This window comes from Medicago truncatula, chromosome 3 (genome assembly GCF_003473485.1).
Source record: "Medicago truncatula cultivar Jemalong A17 chromosome 3, MtrunA17r5.0-ANR, whole genome shotgun sequence".
NCBI lineage: Eukaryota > Viridiplantae > Streptophyta > Magnoliopsida > Fabales > Fabaceae > Medicago > Medicago truncatula.
Genome location: NC_053044.1, coordinates 51,687,628 through 51,709,246, shown reverse-complemented (window position 1 = coordinate 51,709,246; position 21,619 = coordinate 51,687,628). Strand labels below are relative to the sequence as shown.

The window sequence follows — 21,619 nt, the reverse complement described above, 5'->3', positions numbered from 1 at the left end:
ATGCTACGCAACATTACAAACATAATCAACAGCCACGTAACATAGTCTTTAGGTTTTTGCTCACGTGGCGGAATCTGGTGAGGTGGTGCAGTTAATTACGGTGGGTGGTGGGTAGGGAAACGTGGCGAACGGTATTTTTACGGGAAAGTGTGATTAAGGATAACGCGCTCAGAATGAGAGTGCGAAAGAAAATGCGTTGTGGTAGGAGAAAGCGTCGCTGTCAATTTAGTAGTACATGAAGACAACGAGGTAAGGCCCACAATTTGATTGGGTCGTGTTTTACACTTTCGACGTTTCCTTGTTACAAATACAGTGCATGTTTCATTGGTGTTGGTTGTATTGTAGTATTGTATTCAGTTCCAATGCTTTCTGCTTGGGTTTAGTACGTTAATCGCCGTATACTTCTTCCTCTTCTGGATATGAGTTGTCCCACTATCGCCGATTTTTGCTTAATCAAATACTAGTACTACATTTTTTAATGAAAAATGCTAGTGATAAGTTTGTAATTTCATTAATTAAAAAAAGTTTGTAATTTCATGGAAACCTTATTCAACCTTTGGAATTTCAACTGAAATCACTTATTAGTCAAGTTGAATATGGTTTTGTGGTAAATCTATCAATTTAAATGAAAAACACAACACCACAACATGTCTATATAGATTTTGTTCCTCCTATTATTCTTTTCTCTGATGAAAGACAGTGGTATTCGATTAAATCGTATAAGAACTAGTCATGATGGTTATGTATATGTGTATATAGGAAATCATGTCAATCCTTCTATTGCTAAACCACTTGCAGTCTTTTGTAGACAATCATGAAATGATGAATATCATTAATAGTCAAATAACTACTATCTTCAATCTAACGATTGAAAATATCATTGTCACTTGTTAGGTGTTGATCAAACAAATGGGTCGAATAACATATATATTTTGAGCACATGATGAAAGTAAATCATAACTTGGTTAATGAAGAAAACCATTAGGAGGATTCAAATTCACCAACTCTTCCAATTCTAATAATAGATTTTTAAAATATAGGCTTAATACATGATTTGATCCCTTAACTTATTTTTTGTTTTTATTTTGATCTTTGACTATAAAGTGTCTCATTTGGTCACATAACTCTTCTGCCGTTTACCATTTTAGTTTTTTCCGTCTAATTTTAACATTAAATGTCTAAGGTGGACCAACATTATAGGTGGTCCACCATAAACCTTACTAAGTTTTTTAATTTTAACCACTTGATATTTTAGTTAAAAAGAGGATCGTCGGATTGTGCATGCCTATTCTATCTTATAGTGTACCATTTATTAACTAATTTTTTTATAGTGTACAATTTATTAACTAATTTTTCCTCCATTCTTCGAGCCTGTTTGGTTTGACTTTTCAACACCAATAAGTGATTCTACAACCTTCAAAAGTGAAAAACTGAGCTTTTAATGGTGTTTGGTTTGACTTTTAAGAATTGATTATATCCTCCAAAAGCAATTATCCTTAAAGCTACAAATCCTAGCTTCTAGCTTTTCTAGAATCAATTCTATATTAAATTTTCTATTTTGATTATTACAACCTATTATTTTTCTTTATTGCCCTTTATCAATTCTCTTTCTTTTTGCTTTGTAATTTAATTTGATGAACCAAATTTAATTAGAAAACTTAAGGAATTAAATTAGCCCTTGAAAAATGTTTATGGTCATGACTTATCAAATTTTGAATTTTTCTTTACGGTGTCCCCATTCAAATTTACTGTATTTTTTCTTTTACGTTTCATTTACGCTATATTTTATCATTTTTGGCAACTAACTCTACTATTATTTAACTTAAATATATTTTATCAAAAAATATAAAATATATGAACAAATATTTTGTAAAAACGATTAGTTCAGTGATCGTATTTATTATGTTTTAAATTAATATATAGAAAATTTATTTATTTAAATTAAATAATATATCTACATTTAATATTGATCTACATATACATTCGACTAAGCACATTTACTTGAATTTAGCTATGTCCATTTTAGTAATTATACATTCAAAAGCAATTTTGATAAAAACTATCCAAACAACATTCAGTTTGTTTAATCAATTTTGCATTATTGTATCTAAACATAAATCAATTCTCTCAAAATCAATTCTGTCAGAATCAATTCTATCAAAATCAATTCTATTAGAATCAATTTTATCCAAAGCTGAACCAAACACACACTTCATCCTCTTCTTAATCATCCTTCAACATAATTTTTCCTCCATTTTTCATACCAGCCCAAAAAAATTTCTTCTTTCTCCTCATTTCTTCTTTTTCTTTCTTTTTTTCCTCCTCCCCTCATTCTCGTTCTTTCCCCTTTTTCTTCTTCTTTCCTTTTCCTTTCTTTCCTTTTCTTCTTCTTTCCTTTTCCTTAATTTTCTTCATTTCTTTCTTTTTCTTTTCTTTTCTTCTTCTTTCCCTTTTTCTTTCCTTTACTGGGTTTTGAATTCATTTAATTTATTCTTGCTTTTGAATTATTTAATTTCTGGATTCTAGATCTAAGCTTCTAGATCATTGAATTTCTGGGTTTTGAATCAATTTGTTAGAAGAAGAATAAATGATTATTGCTTGATTGATTCCGATTCGTTCAATCCATAACTATCACAGGAGGTGGAGGTGTGGTTTGGTTGGAGGATTAACGACGGTGGTGGTGGTTGTTGTTGTTGTTGTCGCAACAGTGGTGGTTGAGTTTACGGCTGTTGTGGTTGATTGAGGGGTTTCAGAACCGAAAATGGGGGATTTAAAGGGGTTAAGAAGATTAGGATGAATTATTCTTTCTTCTATGTTGTGGTTTAAGTTTTTGGAAAGAAAAAAAATCAGGAAAAAAGTTAATGAAGACATGAGGAAGAAGAAGAGAGAAGATGAAGAAAAATGAAAAAAATTAGGTGTTGACAGTTCACTATTAGATACAATGGACATGCAATCAAATGGTTAAAATCACATCAAAAAATTTAGACATTAAAAAACTAACGGAGATGACTACATTAGTAAACGGAGGAAGACTTATGGGACCAAATTGAGACACTTTATAGTTAGGGGACCAAAATAAAAACAAAGAATAAGTTAAGGGACCAAAGCATGCATTAAGCCTAAAATATATCCATTGTAAATCAGATAAAAATAATGTTGTCGACCAAAATGTTGGGGGTCATCAAGTCGAAAAAGTTTTAAATAGACATGGGCTTAATGTGGAATACAAAAATATATATTTATTGCGTCTTCATTCCTTACCGGTATTTCACAATCAAAACTTCCTCGAGGATATAAAGTTCTTAATTTTTGAGTTCTTTTTGTGAATGCGGGGAATCCATAATAAAATTTGTGGCTATGTGTCAAATTGAATGTTAGGATATAACAAATGATGAACCTTTAGAAATGAAATATTCTCTCAGTTCATTAACCAAAATCCTTCTACTTGTCCTAACATTTGTTTTATACTCATAATTTCGTTAAAAATTTGGTGAGTCATCCAATGCCTTTATCTCCAAGACCTTTCCACACTTCAATAGGTATGTTGCCTAACTTGACCACCTTGCCATTGCTCATAATTCTCAATGATGCTTCTCAACCACCCACTTAGTTCGCTGTAAGCACATAAAATTAAGGAAAATGTTAAACAATGCCCCTGGGGCATTCATTAAGTAATCAAAACACGTAACTTTTTAGAAAAAGTGATGTCATTATTATTTACTCAAAAGTCAAAACTTATATTTTCAAGATAAATTTTTTATTTATAGATTCCTTAACCATTTTCCTAAGCGCATTGGTTAACAAGAACTTAAAATTAATCATCCCACTAGTCATGTTTTCCATTATTTGCATAGATTTTTCCGTAAAAGTGCATGTATTCCATATTCTAATGTAAATCCAACCATGATGAACTAACCTCATTACACACACTCGTTTTCAAATATGTGAGGATCCTTTGCTTATTTTTCACTGCATCTAAGCGGCGATGTTGTGACACATACTCATTTGACAATGCACCCAAATTAGGGATGTAAATGGATATCCATGAATGTGGATAGTGTGATATCCATATCCGTTCCGTTGGATAAATATGAAATTCGTACCCTATCGATATCCACGTGGATATCCGTTTAGCAGGTAATCCACGAATTTTGAGGTATCTACTGGTTTATACATATATCCATGAATAACATTTATAAAAAAAAATAAAAAATATGAAAATTAAAAACTAAATTCATCACATGCATTTTCTTTTCTTTTTAGCAAAACATAATATCCATACATTACAATAACAACAAAGATCATTGATTCAACAAAAACATAAATAAAGTTCCTCACATATTTTTTTTTTGGTCAAGTAGCCTAGTGGCTAGAGCTCACACAATTTAATTGTGGAGAAGTGGAGTGTCCAGGGTTCTAACCCCGGCTCCTGCATATAATATGCAATATCCCTATCAACTGAGCTAAGCTCACAGGGATAAGTTCCTCACATTTAATAAATATAAAGTTCTTTAAGTTAACAAAAGCATAAATAAAGCTCATCATATTCAACAAAAACAAATTTTTCATGCTTCAACAATCCCGACCACTTTCACTCCCTTTTAGAGGAGCGTGATACAAATTTGAACAGTCGTATAATAACTAATAACACCCGCATTATCGAAGTTTTTTGCTTAGGAAGTTTAATGGTATTAAGGTTATTTATCTAATTTACTCGGTTTAATAGCGGATATGGATATACGCGGGTAGGGATACCATTAAATCCGTATCTGCATCCATTAATTAGCAGTTAATTAAAATATCCATTTATTTTATCCATAGATATCCATTAAAGTATCTGCTCCGTATCCGTGACAGATTTTATCCGCGGATATGCACATATGCGGATTTTTTTGCCATCCATAACCCAAACTATACAACAACGAATATTTATGTTACGGGGCACTAGTTTACATTTTCCCATTCAACAAGGTTTCATGTTCCTTGTCAAGAACAAGACCTAACACAACCCATAGCAGCAGGACACCTCAAAGGTTAATGAGAATTGTTGTTCCCACATTACATAAGGTTGTGCCACATAAATAAATGACGTTTTTGCCCCCTCGGCAGTTAACTGCTGAGGAATTTGAATTCCGGCTGCAGTTAACTGCCGAGGAAAACCTCGGGAGTTAACTGCCGAGAAAATGTTTCATCAGATGAAACAGCCACCTGCTCCCCCTACACACTATTTTCTTCATCAACTTCATTTACACCTCCATTCAATCCCAAAATCCAATATTTTTTTTTATCAATTCTTGATCAAAAATCATTCAAGCATCAAGCATAGGAGGTATCAACATACTTTTGACGTAAAAAAACAGGTATTGGGCATTTTATTCGATTGATTTTTTGGGTATTTTATGGGTTTCTACGTCAGTTACGTAGAACCCTGTCATGGGAATCCTCGACAGTTAACTGTCGAGGCAAACTTCGGTAGTTAGGTGCCGAGGAAAACCTCGGTAGTAAGGTGCCGAGGAACTCTTGTGAAAAAATTTTCACAACGAAAATTGGCAGCTACTGCCATTTTTTCAGAAAAAAAAATTCTTTTTTTTTTATTTTTAAAATTCATTATAGCATTGATGTTTATGCATTAGTTAGTTGTTAATTCATATTTATGTATTGTATAATTATAGTAATGGTAGAGAACACAGAAGATGTTCCAGAAGAGACAAAACAAAATTTTGTCGAAATTTCCGGAGATGTCAAACCGCCTAAGGTTGAAGTGAAACCAAACATTGATGGAGCTTCCGTCCATGTTGAAGCTTCAATGTATGTTGACGGTTCTGGTGTCCTCCCACTTCAAGCCCACGAGGTCGACACGGCTAGGTTTTTTTCAGACGACGTTAAGTCGAAAGATAGAGATGAATTGCTTGAGTGGGTGCGTCGTCAAGCAAATAAGGCGGGATTTACAATTGTTACACAAAGATCAAGCTTGATCAATCCAATGTTCCGGCTAGTGTGTGAAAGGAGTGGAGCTCACAAAGTGCCGAAAAAAAAACCGAAGCATGCGAGAACGGGCTCAAGAAAATGTGGGTGCTTGTTCATGATTAGTGGATATCAAAGTAAGCAAACAAAGGAATGGGGATTGAACATTCTTAATGGAGTTCACAACCATGCGATGGAGCCGGCTTTATAAGGACACATTCTTGCCGGTAGATTAAAGGAGGACGACAAGAAGACTGTACGTGACTTGACCAAGAGCAAGATGCTTCCAAGAAATATTTTGATACATTTGAAAAACAAAAGACCACATTGCATGACAAATGTGAAGCAAGTGTACAATGAACGTCAACAAATATGGAAGGCAAATAGAGGTGACAAGAAGCCGTTGCAATATCTAATCTCTATGTTGGATGAGCACAACTATACTTATCACTCAAGAACACAAAGTGAAAGTACTACAATCGAAGATATCTTTTGGGCTCATCCAACATCCGTTAAGTTGTTTAACAATTTTCCAACGGTTTTGGTTATGGACTCCACCTACAAAACCAACATGTATAGGATGCCAATGTTTGAGGTAGTTGGGGGTCACTTTGACCAATTTGACATATTCGGTTGAGTTTGGATTTATGACACATGAGAAAGAGGAAAACTTTGTTTGGGTTTTAAAAATGTTGCGTAAACTTCTTTCATCAAAGATGAATATGCCTAAGGTGATTGTTACCGACAAGGATATGTCTTTGATGAAAGCGGTTGCAAATGTTTTTCCCGAAAGTTATGCAATGAATTGTTACTTTCATGTGCAAGCAAATGTTAAACAAAGGTGTGTCTTAGATTGTAAATATCCTTTGGGAAAAAAGGATGGGAAAGAGGTGAGTAATCGCGATGTTGTCAAGAAGATAATGAGGGCATGGAAAGCTATGGTTGAATCACCCACTCAACAGTTATATGCAAATGCATTAGTGGAGTTCCAAGATTCATGTAGTGATTTCCCAATTTTCAAAAATTATGCCATGACCACCTTGAATGAAGTGAAGGACAAAATTGTGAGGGCATGGACATACCATGTGTTGCATCTTGGTTGCAGGACCACGAACAAGGTCGAATCGGCTCATGCTTTATTGAAGAAATACTTGGACAATAGTGTGGGTGATTTGGATACTTGTTGGGAGAAAATACATGACATGTTGTTGCTTCAGTTCACTGCTATACAAACATCCTTTAGTCATAACGTTAGCGTGTTGGAACATAGATTCAAAGATGTCATTTTGTACTCGGGGTTAGGTGGTTATGTGTCTAGATATGCTTTGGACAACATTGCTTTGGAAGAGACACGTTGTAGGAAAACATTGTGCATAGACAATGACATTTGTGGTTGTGTTCAAAGGACATCTTACGGGCTACCATGTGCATGCGAAATTGCTACTAAGCTCCTTGAACATAAGCCAATTTTATTGGATGAGATATACCACCATTGACTTAGGTTACGTATGGGCGAAGAAAGTAACGAAGTTGCTTTTTGTGTCGAGGTTGAGTTGAAGGCTATTGTAGAACGTCTAAAGAAACTCCCTTTCCAAATGAAGCTTGAGGTCAAAGAGGGTTTGCGGCAGTTGGCATTTCCTGAAACCACCAAGATGTCTCCACCACCACGAAAAGTACCAGCCAAGGGAGCAAAGAAAAAAGTCGAAATCTAAAGGAAAAATTACATGGACTAGTCGGATCCCTTCTTCGTGGGAGGTTGTTGATTACCAAAATCCGGATAGCCAACCGTCACCATCACCAACAACATCATCATATAAAAGAAAAAAAGGTGCTCGTCTTGGTAAAACATCACTTTCCCCACTTCCACCACCTACTCGGTATCCAAAGCCTAAGGCTATCCCGGTTATGAGTCCTATTGATTATATGCCACACTTCATGCTTCCATTTATTGAAAAAGTGGTGGATGTTATCGGCGATGGACATTGTGGATTCCGGGCTATAGTCGAGTTCATGGGCTTGACCGAAAAAAAATCATCTCATGATCCATACACATCTTATTCAAGAGTTGATAGATCATAGAGATGATTATGTTGAAGTATTTGCGGGTAAGGATCGTTATAACTACATTTTAAACGGCTTACATCCTCCCACAAATACAAAAAGTTGTGCACATCTTGTTGATAAGTGGTTGACTTTTCCGGACATGGGACACATTGTTGCAAATTATTACAAAATGTAGATGGTCGTTTTGACAAATCTTGAAGTTGGAAACTCGAAATCTTTTTTCCCACTAAGAGGGCCACCACCGCCGGGTAATAAAAAAACTTCCATCTTGTGCCTTGGGGCAATTCCGAATCATTTCGTGCTTATTTCCTTGAAGAATGATTGTCCACTACCTCCATCATCTACGGAGTGGCACAATCACAAGAAATAAGATGCAGTGACTTCGGAAGATGAGTATTTGGATCAACATGAGTTGTTCCGAAAGCTCATGGCTATTGAAAGTGGAAACAAACCGTCCAAACCACAAAAGGAGTCAAACAAAGCGGCGTCTATTTTGTTGGACACTTCCGAAAAACCAAAGCAACAATTTGAAGTTATTGCGGAAGATGAGGAAGATTCTATGTCACTTGATCTTCTCCAATCACTTGGTCTTTAATGAGTGATTTTTTTTTGTCGGTGATAGTCCTTTTTTTTTTGTAGAAATTACACCGACGTATATTTTGGGGTCGAAATTGTAACGCCAATTTTTTGTGGCCAATATATAAGTAACATTATGTAATATATATATATATATATATATATATATATATATATATATGATAATGACTTTTATGTGGTGAAGTCAGTGCAATACTTATTTATAGCTTATTAATGTTTACGCATTTGATTTATTCGTTATTACATTCCATTTAATTTTGTTCTAATCTATGATTGTTTTCTTAAAGCTTTTTTCAAGTGAGACATGTTTGAGGTTGCACAAATTGAAGGGTGTGTTAGATACTCCGCGTTTAAAAAGACGGTTAAGGTTATGATAACGCCGACAGACTCTCTTGACGATTTGAAGGCACAACTTAACACTTATTTTGAGCATCTTGGTGAAAATCAATATACACGTCACTTGTTTGGTCAAATGCTATGCATAGACCTAGGAGAAGATAGAGATGAATACGCATGGAAAACGACAAGCTATATGCTTTGGCTTATTCGCGACGACGGCGACGTCAGATTTATGTTTCGGAATATGGTGGAAGATAATATATTATATATGTATGTTTGTTCCATATGCAACTGCGTTGAATGTAAGTAGGGATTTAATTTAATGATGTGTAATGAGTTGTTTAATTATGGACACTTTGTAATTTTTTGATGAATTTCAAAAGTTTGTGTAATTTTAACCAAATGTCGGTTTAATTTAATTATGGACAATTGTAAAAGATATTGTATTTATATTGCTTATGTCTGAGTTTCAATGTTTTATGAATTATTTTGCCTTTGAAAATGCTCTGGTTTAATTACAGGTAAAAACTGACCGGAAAAATGGCTTGAAAATGTTTAGAATTATGCACACACACTGTCTGCATAAACAGTTTTCCTCGGCAGTTAACTACCGAGGTTTTCCTCGACAGTTAACTGCAGCCGGATTTCTAAAACTTCAGCAGTTAACTGCCGAGGGGGCAAAAATATCATTTACTCGTATGACTCAGCCTTATCAAATGTGTAAACAAAGGGCAATTGATTGCAATACACCTATATCCACTCTTTCTAGAAAAGGGGAAAAAAGAAAAACAGAACCTAATGCAAACGGTTATTTTTCGTGCAACTTATTTTCATACCCAATAGTATTAGTCCTTTTAATCAAACCAAAAGAGGAAAAGAAACCCTAATTGCACTACGCCAGACGGGGGGTGATAACCTGAATCAAATCAGAGCAGTTAGCGATTCTCTGAGTGTTACCGGCGGGAGACTAATACGGCCGTAGATGACGGATCCGTACTATCCATACCCAACTCCCGCACCTTCTGACGGAGGTATTCCCTCGTCTCTATTTTTCTCTCCATCATATTCATTCCTTCTTAATTCTTATTAATCTTAATCACTCTCATCCAAATTTCGTTAATATAGTCCCTAATATCTTAATAACAGAGACTAAATTGATGAATTTTATATACCACTTATTTTATTGCCTTACAAATTGATGAGAGAGTGATAGTTGAAGGACTAAATTGATGTTTTATTCGAAGTTATATTAGCTGATAGTAGTAACATTATGTTTATTGCTTTACAAATGATCACAAAACTCATATTTGGACTGTTTCTTTCAGCAAGCTTTGCCAGAAGTAGTTATGCAGGTTACATTCCATCTGAGGCACCGTCATTGGCTTCTCCTCTTCCTAAATCCACTGATTTTCCGGGTTATGGATCAGATTACCTTAATAAAGATGTAAACTTTTAATCACTGTTGATTGTTTTTAAATGGAATTGTAGATTTTTTAGTTTTTTGGCTATTCATGTGGACTATCTGCAGGTAAGTTTGTTTCGGATGGAACCATATGGTGTTGATGATACAAGGGGATCTAGAGTTCACTCCGAACATAACGCGACAAGTTATAATCCTCTTGAAGATGTAGATTTAAGTACGAAAAGAGATGCTCTGTTGGGCGTTAGTACGGGTGTTCCTGATCCAATTGCAAATAACGAAAGATCAATCTCTAAAAGCAATTACGATGCCCTCCCAGTTTCAGCTGCGGAATCAAACATTTTGTTTGTGGGTGGGCTTCCAAAAGACTGCACTAGAAGGGAAGTAGGGCGTATCCTTTGCCACTTGTATGTCTGCTTGTACGCTTTGGTATATCTATTTTTGATTCTCAAGTGTGGATAATAATGGATAGGGAAAAATTGTTTTCAAATTTTAAATTTTGTAGGAATTTTAGTTTTTACTGAATGAATCCTATCTGACTGTTTTTTATTTCAACTTAAGCAAAAACTGTATCACGATAATTTGCTTTTTAACAGTTTATGGAAATGAAAGAACTTGGTGTCTAAATAACATTAAGTGTATTTCAATGTTCTGTTGATATATGAGTCCTTGACCTATCACCATAGATCTTTTCCGTCCCTTTATTGGCTATAAAGATATCAAGGTTGTTCACAAGGAGCCACGACGAGTAAGTGTGTTGATTAAGAATTTCATTTCATGCTGATTATTTTGGAAAATTCCAATATTGTACAATCCATCTAACACTATTATAGTTTTCTCTGGAAAAGAAAGAATGAATATATATGAGATTGTGATGTGATTATTGCGTGTTTTTAAGCAACGTAATATTGCTTCCACACCTGTTTTGCCATTCCTCTAGTAATAAATTAGGTAATATTTATTAAACATGTTTAGCGTAGAATGTTAATATACACCATTTCTTTTTGCTGGATTTACTATGGATATTTAATTGTTGTTTAAACCACCAATCCTGCTGCAGAGTGGGGACAAGGCTATGATTTTTTGTTTTGTGGAGTTTACTGAACCCAAATGTGCTCTCACCGCAATGGAAGCTCTACAAGGTAAATGCTTCTTTTTTTGAAATATAACTGAGTTTGATGTCTACCCACAAGGTCGTCAAAAAAGTATATCTAATGCTTGCTTGGTACATCATAGGGATTTGTCTGAAAATTAGGAAATATAGAAGACCTCCAAATAATACGAGATTTGATTATTATAGATGTGTATCAAAATATAGAGCACTGACACTTATGTTTACCAGTTTCTAAGTACCATTGCTATAGGGGTGGACATGCGGGCGGTCCCAGGTGGTAAGCCTCCATCCGAGTAAATCCGTCGGCCGGAAAATTGCAGTCTGTCTCCGACCGTAAATGTTCTCAGTTTGGTCGGATGGTGGGCCTTGCGGGTTATGGGTTGATCGGGTGGGTTGAATCGGGTGACAGAATCGAAACGGTTTAGAATTTGGTCGCCGGCAACCTTGCATATAACCAAGGTGAGGTTCTGCTTGAGTTTCCTGTTACAAGGGTATATGTATGTTTGTATTCGATCAAGACAAGAAGAAATTAGAAGGCTAAGAATGGAACTACCTTTGAAACTATACATTTTTTTTTCTTCAATTCTTCAGTGTTAATGAGGAAAAAAATTTGAGAAGAATGAAGATTGAAGCTAGTACAGTGAATCAGTGGTGGTAGTCTGCTAGTTTCTAGTACTTGATTGTGGTGTAGTTATATTTCATCTCATTTTCCAAGGTCAAGCACTTAAACTTTTAGTATAAAATAATGACACTTTCCAAGATGAAGTGTAGGTCTCAAGGACTGATGGTGTGGGCCTAAAAGACTTGCTCATCAAATCAATGGGTAGAATATCCCTTATATTTCGAATAAAAAATCAATATATCTGGTGTATGCGGACGGTTTTGGTTTGGAAACGGGTGAATACTAAATATCTGAACTTGACCATTGTAGTCCACCCAAAACCGAAAACAGCCACCCGCTGACCCGACAATCCGACCCAACCCACCCATTTGCCCACATTTTCACACGGTTTGGTCAGTTACGGTTCGGGTTGGATTATTTGTCCACCCCTATACTGCAATACAACTAGTACATATCAAACTTGATATGGTACTAACTTACGAAGACTCTTTACAAATAGATAATATTATTATTCTGATGCTTGATCTCTTTAAGAATCTAGGTTCTAGCAACTTGTATTTTAGATATTTTTTGTGATGTTATTGGGAAGAGAAACTGATAATCTAATGTATGTGGTCGTGAATTCCGCATAATCACCTAGTTTGCTTTTGCTAGTATGTGTGATTATATTTGCAGCAGCATGAATTTCAAAACTTGCAAACAGAAATCAATCTCTCTTGGTGAATTCGCCGAAACTCACATTTGAGCTTTTGGACTGGATTCCAAATATGCTCTTAAGTGAATTGTCATAACTACCTTTATGTAGTTAATTAATTCTTATCCAAAAGAAACCCCCTAAAAACAGTTTGACATTTGAAGTAAATATACGATATTGCTATGTATCGTATTCACATTTAAATATAAATATAAATATAAACCTGGTGTACAGTATTTGTGTAAGAAGGTATGCTACAGAGCACAGAAACTGAAGCTTTAGCTCTTATCTTGTCCAGTTAAAATTTAAAAGCTTAAATAACATTTCCATCACTCTATACCTATTTTTTATTTTACTCTCCAATTTTTTCAGCACATCCCTCAGTATATCTCTTTTAGTCATCTCCAATTTTTTCAGAGCATCCCTTAGTATATCTCTTTCGGTTGTTTTGGTCAGCACATCTAAATTCTCTTAGTGGTGATGTGAAACCTGAAATGTGAACTCGTCCTTGCCACCTGTCTAAAACATCCCACATGTCAAGTGATATGCGGCCCATCATCTTACTCTTCCCCCCTCTCCTCCAACCCTACCCTCTGGCCTCATCCCCTCCCTCACGCCCACCGTCCGAAACATTTTGTTCATGCGTGTTTAAATGTGAGATAATGAGATCCACCACTTGATTTTGGCACTTTCATTTCAATAATCTATCACTTTTATAGTGTTACTATTTATTAATGGGATATAGTATTTTATTACCTTAGACAATAAAATTGTGTACTTCATATGCAAACATGGCAAAATGTGTTTACCATGAGATTTCAGTCCTGTACATAGACTACAATACTCATCTGCAATTAGTTACTAAAACAATTTATTTCTGGACATGAACTCAGAAGTGCTACATAACCGGTTCTGGACACATTGAGAGGGTGAATAAAAGCTGCTTTTGTAGTTTTTTTTTGTTTTGTTGCAATAACAGTGATTCTTTCGGGTTTGTTATTAACCGAAAGTGTTTCCTTTATGATGTATTGTGAAGCCTCCTTTTAGACTATGATTGGCTATGTGCTTTGCAAATGACTTCCTTCGTATGAGAGACTGGGTAAGATTGAGTGAGGGTTGGGGGAGTAGGGTAGGGGAGGGGAAGATGGATATGGTTGGGAGAGGAGAGATGGGGATAAGTGATTGAGTTGGTACATTGATTGACAAACGGGATAAGTTTTGGGCATGTGATGACTGCAAGTTGATAGGGTTACTTGTCTGATGTCACTACTTAACAGCAAGACCAATACATCTAACAAAGATATACTAAGGGATGTTTTTGAAAAAATATATTGGTAAAATAAAGAAAATGGTATATTTAGAGGAACAAAATTGTTATGTAAGCCAAATTTAAATCAGTAGATGCGTAGTCATGTTATGAATGTGTGGAAAATACAATCTCATGTGTAACTTTATGCAGGCTACAAGTTTGATGATAAAAAGCCCGATTCACCAACCTTAAAAATCAAGTTTGCACACTTTCCTTTCCGCCCACCAACTGATGACGGACAATAAGCATATTAGTATGACAGACTCGTGCTGACTGGTATTGTATTTCTTTGTTGTGAAGTTTGATGCTGCTCAGATGAACTCTATCTGATGGAGAATTTGCTTTTGGATTCAAAATTTTAGACGAGGCCTGGCTGTTAAATCTAGAATTTTTTTGTTAGAATTTTCATGATCTTGGGAATTAGGCTGTGGCATTGTAACATTGAGTTTTGATCTGTCGTAAATCCCACGTCGGTAGGAGTGCGCCGCCCTTTCTTTCTCAAGCAGGGAGTTGTTGTGTATTATAAAATAAAATGGTCAGTTGTTATTTTAATGTGTATTCAGGCATCATATTTGGCATTATATACCACAGGCAATACCGCAACGCAACACACAGAAACACACCCATTGTTGTTTTGGTAGACCTACACAGAAACACACCCATTGTTGTTTTGGTAGACCTATATAAATTCCTTGGTGCTCGTCCCTATTGAGTAGAATCCAGGTTCTCCTGTTTTAATTTTTTTTTTAATGCTGATAGGGAATCAAGGTATTTTTAGGCACAACTGTGAAGATTAATTCCTCAGAGTAACTAGAATTTATTTTAGAGGTTAATGGACCCTGCATATTGGTGGTCACTGGCCACAATGGTCCTTCAAATAAAAGAAAATCCCCCCCCCTTCATTTTTCAAAAGCCTCCAAAATCATTTGTTTTTTGTTTGCTAATTTTGATTTTCTCCAGATCACACAATCTAGAAGATTATAAGTCTAACATCTTATAGTAAACTTCAAAATTTTCCGGTTTTTTTTACACTTTTGAATTGACCAATATCAAGGTGTAAAATGTTTGCTCAGATTTTATAACACAGTTCTAGAATTTGTAACAAATTTTAAGTTAAGATCTTCGTTCTTCCGCACTCATGGATGTGAGATTATCCTCTTCCATGTGAACTTTGTTGGTCTTATGCATGTTGCCAACACGTCATCGTACTGAAATAGTCTGAAACTAAAGATGCATGCGTTTGGAGATGAAACGACCAATTTCTTAATAGGAAAGATGTTCAATCAGAGCATAATATGCACACCTGGTTGGGGGTGTACAAAGATGGTCTGCTTGTAAAATTTAATTATCTCCTCTACCCTTCATCTATGTATTGTATATTGTGTTTATGTTAATTGTTGCAAGACAAAATGAAATTCGTATATTAACATTGAAGTGAACATTTAGCGACACATATTCTCTTTGATTACTTAAAATTTACATGGATCCACCAAATCATGTGGGTTCCATATAAATTTGATGGGTTCCATGTGAATTCTTATCAATAAAATAGAATATGTTAAAAAATGTGTTAACATTTCTCTAATATCTTTGGATCAACCAATTCATACGTGTTAAGAACTTGAAAAATTGAGTAAACATTTCGGACCAACACGAGTTTGTCTAACATGTGTAATATTACACATGTTAAAGAAACTAAAAGTAGCAAAGTTTTATTAAAAAACATTTATTTATTAGAAAGATATATTTAATATAAAATACACAAGCCTTATTTCATTAAGGGAATATTAAATTAAATAAGCAATACTTTTTAATTGTAACAACTATGTTTATCTTTTACCAACAATATGATAAATATAATATGATTTCTTATATTTTTCAATAGCACCAACAATATTAACATTGTTATAGACAAATTTATTTCGTCCTCATGAGTTTAGTTCAGTGAGTAGGGACAATGCATGTTCTAACCTCGACCACCATAAAAAAAGACAAATTTATTTAAGGGTACAATGAAAATAATGAAAAATCTAGCCCAAAATTCCGTTTAGATACCTGTTACGATATATTGTTATAGATGCAGTCCATTAAAAGGGTATATTCTCGTATAGTTATAAATATATTTTATGAGCAAACTGACATTTTGTAATTTATCTATATGTTTGTTTGTGTATGTATGTACGTATGTGTATTCTTTGATTATTCGATAATATCAATTACTATTTTTTTTTTTTTATACTTTAGAAACAATTATTTAGCTTGTCTTCCATACATCACAAGTCAAATATCTAGGCTTTTTTTTTTGTGGCCGGAACTTTGCATATTTTTGTGATGGTCGGGGGTTGAACCCCGAACCTTGCATATTATTATGCATTATATATATCAATTGAGCGTTAGCTCACGATGACTCAAATATCTAGTTACAATTAGAAAAATGATCATTTATGTGCATTTTTTGAGTTGTTTTTTTTAATTGAACTACCTATAATTTATTCAAATCTATAATTTTCTGTAAGTTTATTACCATAAAAAAACCTAAGACGTAAATTTTATCCTTGGGAAAGAGAGAGTCGATGAATGTTCCATGGAGTCTTTTTTTTTTTGGTCGAATGTTCCATGGAGTCTAATTGTACAATTTGCTTTTAAAGAACCACCGTGGAACAAATAAGTCTTTGCAAAAATGAAATCTAATCTCAAGGGTAGTAGTTGGTAAAGTTTATTTGGGACCATCAAGGGTTGGTCACAACGAGAAATGTCTAAATTAAAATTTAAACTAAAAAAATCAACGGTATAGAACACGACACATTAGAAACGTTAGTTGTGTTTGTTTTAGTTTTCATCAATTTTCATGTCACCATGGGATTTCTGTTTTTGCCCATCTTCATTTTCTTCCTTTCCTCGTTCCTCTCTTGTTTTATGAAAGAGTGCCACCGGCAACTGAATTTACCGGTGGCCCTCAATCTAACGTCAACAATAACAACAACATTGTATCAATATGTCTCTTCAAGAGCCATCTGGTCCCCCACAACAAAATGTAACAATGGTGGCTGTTGACAAAGGCAAGAGCAGTGCATATGCTTTTCGTTGGGCCATTAGATGTATCGATAATCCTATCATTATTGCTGTCCATGTTAAAAACAAAAATTTACTTAACCGTAGGTACCCTCTTACCTTAGTTACATCGTCAATACATACTCCTTTGTAACGAAATATAATTGATAAAAAAAAGTATGTAGTTAGTGATTGATTGATTTGATCTATTTTTTTTTTTTTTTATTGATATGGTTACATTGTTTTAAAAAAAATGGGGAAAGGAAGAATTATTATTAATTAAATTGCATTAGCAATCATTTTACAACACTATACCACGATGATTTGAATTGCATTTGTTGAGGTTACAATATAAGACTGAGATAGTTACATTATTAAACGCAGAGGGCACAAATGTTTATCCACCAGATGAAGACGAAGTAGCTCAAATTTTCAATAACTTACGTGCATTGTGTCCAAGTAAAATGGTAAGTAATTTATTTTAAATCATTTTTCATTGAAATATATCCATCCATAAATGAATTTTTATTGAATGGGGTTGATTTTGGCCAATTCAGGTCACCATGAAAGAAGTTGTAGTTGATGATCAAGATGTTGTGAAAGGACTATTAGATTTTGCAAACAGAAATCTCGTACATAGTCTTGTTATTGGTGCATCAACTAAGAACCTTATGCCAAGGTCCGATTCTATCCCTTGTGAAGTTGTGTTATTTATTATTCATTATCTAATGATCATTAATGTTTCATAATGTTGTGACAGTCTAAAAAAATTTAAAGCCTCTCAAGATATACCAACAAGCATAATCAAATCAGCACCAGGTTATTGCTCTGTGTACATAATTTCCAAATTGAAGATTGTATCAACTCGACCCGCGGTACGAGAAATAGGAAACCAGATTATTCCAACAAAACAATTAGCTGTTCAAGTATCCCCTGAATTTGAAAGTGGAATAAGGTGCTAAAAATTTGAAACTTATTATTAGAAACTTATGAGTGTCTTTTGCTGAGATGAAATTAAAAAAGATTGTTGATGCAACTTGTTTAATTTTCTTGTATTAACAGGTCAATACAACCTAGAACTAGTGGCACTAATGAAGGATCAGAATCAAGGTCTTTTGATAGCATTAGTACGGTAAAAGGACCGGCACGTGACAGGCCGAGGAGTGCAGGAAGTAATCAATCAATGGACAACATTGATCCATCTGGTGGTCGTGGAAGACATTGGGCATCAATGGACGAAAGAGAAATTGCAGCACTCGGGCCAATTGTCGATGTAAACAGGCATGAATTGTATCTAATAGATTCCTTTGGGACACATCCAACCTCGCACACCTCGGTAAGTGGAAAAGAAAGATAAGTTTCTGATGGCCAAGTGTTATATTAGATTTTAAATTGAACTGTCTTTCTTGTAGAACAAGAAACATTCTTTGACCAAATGAAGACAATTAAAAAAGTAATGAAGAATTTGACAATTGAATGTTTAATTCAATACAGAAAGAACTTGAAGCTGAGATGAAAAGATTGAGGCTTGAATTGAAGCAAACTATGGACATGTACAGCTCAGCTTGCAAACAAGCAATATCAGCAAAAAATCAGGTGATGTGAATTATGCAATAGGAACAAAGTGCTAGTAACAATTACTAAACAAAATACTAAGTAATTATAAAAATCATAAATAAGTTTCATTATTGATCATGATGCTTTAAATTAAGTGATGGTAGGAAAGAATGAACTCTTAAGTTTGTCAAATGAAAATTATGAAACGACTCTAAAATGTGTGATAAACAGGTGTGTTGTACGAACATCAAAATACAGACACTGTACGTGAAACCATATGTTTTATCTCTATATCTTCTTCAACTTGCACAGATTTGAAAAATAAATACAAAAAGCAAATGACATTTTTTTCGAAATCAAATTTTTTGATGTAAAACAATAATTTTTCTTGTTACCAGGCAGAACAAATTCGTAGATGGAAAGAGGAAGAGGGACGAAAGGTTGTGGAAGTTAGGTTATCTCAGGAGGCAGCTCTAGCAATAGCAGAAAGGGAGAAGGCTAAAGCCAAAGCTGCATTGGAAGCAGCAGAGGAAGCCAAGAGGAAGGCTGAACAGGAGGCACAAAGAAGAAAGGAGGCAGAGATGAAGGCTAGGAAAGAGGCAGAAGAGAGGAATAAAGTATTGAATGCATTGGCTCAAAATGATAATCGATATAGAAAATACACTATGATGGAGATTGAAGTTGCTACCGAGAGATTCTCACCATCAAAGAAACTAGGTGAAGGTGGATACGGACCTGTGTTTAAAGGTCACCTTCATCACACACCAGTTGCAGTCAAACTCTTAAATCCTGAAGCTGCTCAAGGCAGGAAGCAATTCAACCAAGAGGTAATCATATGCATCAACATTTTTTCTTTGTACCCTAAATATTAACCATTTAATAATGCAAATTTTCCCTTTTTTTTTTTTTTTTTTTTTTTTTTTAATATAACGGTTATAGTGGTGCTATGGCACTATAACATAGCGAAATTTGAACAAATCACTGTTATTTCGGGATATGCTATTTAGTGTAAAATGTTGTCAAATAGTAGCAGCACGCTATAACATTGTTATGCAGCGGAGTTTGAACAAATTGCTATTGACAACGTTTGTTTACCTTTTTCCACTTCTTAAACTTTGACTGCCACTCATCTTTTTGTTATGACAAGAATATGTTTACACAATTATGACAATATACTTTTTCCTCCTTACATGCACAGGTTGAGGTACTAAGCAGTATTAGACATCCAAATATGGTCCTCCTCCTTGGAGCATGTCCTGAGCATTGTTGTTTGGTGTATGAGTACATGGAAAACGGTACCTTAGAAGATAGATTATTTCGGAAAAATAACTCTAAGCCTCTATCATGGCAAAAAAGGTTCAAAATAGCAGCTGAGATTGCAACTGCACTTCTTTTCCTTCACCAAACAAAGCCAGAGCCAATCGTGCATCGAGACCTTAAACCATCAAACATTTTGTTAGACAAAAATTACGTGAGCAAAGTCGCTGATGTCGGTCTCGCAAGATTAGTTCCTCCTTCTGTAGCTGACAGCGTGACACAATATTACATGACTTCAGCTGCTGGAACATTTTGTTATATTGATCCCGAGTATCAACAAACAGGAATGTTAACACCAAAATCAGATATATATTCATTAGGGATAATGCTACTGCAGATAATCACAGCCAGGCCTCCTATGGGACTTTCTCATCATGTTAAAAGGGCAATTGAAAAGGACCAGTTTTCAGAGATTCTTGATTCTGCGGTGACTGATTGGCCAGTTGAAGAGGCTCTATCATTTGCAAAATTAGCATTGAATTGTGCAGAACTCTGCAAGAAAGATAGGCCAAATCTTGCATCAGTTGTGCTTCCAGAGCTTAATAGATTAAGAGGCCTTGGATTTAATGATAATCAAGTTTTTACTGATACTAAGAATAATAGCCATTCACTACGACCTCCTATGCCTACCTGAAATCAATTGTTGAAGGCCGTCCGTAGGATCAGCTAGATTTTTATCCATCATGTAGAGAGTATTGAAAATAAAATCGACACTATTCAGATTTATCAATGTATTTTCAACCTGAGAGCCAATCTCAATGCATAGTTTTCTATAATAGTAGCTATTTTGTTCTTAAATAAAATAATATGGATTTGATTTTGACCAACTGGGAGGAAATATCTAAGGAAAATTTTGTAGAATTCGGACATAGTACGAAGAAAGGAATTCAGAAAACCAAATATGAAAATCGAAAAGGAAGTAAATTGTGAAGTGCATAACATGGAATGTGAAGCAGGTATTTTGTATATACTTGGTTGGATTGATATTGTAATTTTTATTTATTTTTTAACTCAAATTGTAATATTTAAAAGCTAAACATTACTCTCAATGTCTCCCATCATCAAAAGAGCTATAGATAGATGCAAATAATTTGTACGTACGAGGGAATCAAACAAAAGTCTCCGGTTCAAAGACATGACATGTATGAAGAAGTGAAGAGTGGAGGAACACGCTACTCCTACTCCATTAGTGATACTATTTGCTATGGACAAATTAAATGTGTACCTTATTATATATATATTTTCTGCGTGCTTTCCTGTTTCCAATTAATTGTCTCTATTCTTTATTCTTTGCATACAACAAAAATAGGTATATGCCTTATCTTGTTTTCGAGCAGGAACGGTTTGATGCTACATATATGTACCCGCTTTTGTCTTTACTCAAATCATATCCAATTTGCTTATTAAAATATAACATTTGAGCTGTTTTTTTATCTCTGTAGATATTTTAACTTTTTAATATATTCTCTTGAAAAAGTCCTCGAGAGTTTAACTCAGTTGGTGGGGACAATGCATAATATATGCATGGTTTGGAGTTTAAACCCCGACCACCACAGAAAATATTCTCTTAA

General features: G+C 34.6%; 2 protein-coding genes across 2 annotated transcripts; both read left to right on the top strand.

The window, feature by feature from the left end:
• The first annotated feature begins 9,718 nt into the window (after positions 1–9,718).
• LOC11429869 (uncharacterized) lies at positions 9,719–14,733 on the top strand. The gene is made up of 6 exons (XM_003603124.3): positions 9,719–9,995; positions 10,290–10,408; positions 10,493–10,775; positions 11,071–11,132; positions 11,445–11,526; positions 14,274–14,733. Exons 1-6 carry the CDS (start codon positions 9,947–9,949, stop codon positions 14,366–14,368), a joined length of 690 nt encoding a protein of 229 aa, XP_003603172.1. The 5' UTR covers positions 9,719–9,946; the 3' UTR covers positions 14,369–14,733.
• A 2,385-nt stretch (positions 14,734–17,118) lies between these two features.
• Positions 17,119–21,165, top strand: LOC11421455 (U-box domain-containing protein 52). Its single transcript, XM_024778578.2, has 8 exons — positions 17,119–17,278; positions 17,559–17,641; positions 17,732–17,853; positions 17,935–18,129; positions 18,237–18,510; positions 18,669–18,770; positions 19,130–19,558; positions 19,930–21,165. Exons 1-8 carry the CDS (start codon positions 17,119–17,121, stop codon positions 20,680–20,682), a joined length of 2,118 nt encoding a protein of 705 aa, XP_024634346.2. The 3' UTR covers positions 20,683–21,165.
• Positions 21,166–21,619: the final 454 nt, after the last annotated feature.

Coding starts and splice junctions, on each gene's coding strand:
- LOC11429869 (XM_003603124.3), top strand. CDS start 9,947: ATGACGGATCCGTACTATCCATACCCAACTCCCGCACCTTCTGACGGA. Junction 9,996..10,289: donor TCCCGCACCTTCTGACGGAG/GTATTCCCTCGT, acceptor TGTTTCTTTCAG/CAAGCTTTGCCAGAAGTAGT. Junction 11,133..11,444: donor TTCACAAGGAGCCACGACGA/GTAAGTGTGTTG, acceptor ATCCTGCTGCAG/AGTGGGGACAAGGCTATGAT.
- LOC11421455 (XM_024778578.2), top strand. CDS start 17,119: ATGTCTCTTCAAGAGCCATCTGGTCCCCCACAACAAAATGTAACAATG. Junction 17,279..17,558: donor AAACAAAAATTTACTTAACC/GTAGGTACCCTC, acceptor TATTAAACGCAG/AGGGCACAAATGTTTATCCA. Junction 18,771..19,129: donor CAATATCAGCAAAAAATCAG/GTGATGTGAATT, acceptor TCTTGTTACCAG/GCAGAACAAATTCGTAGATG.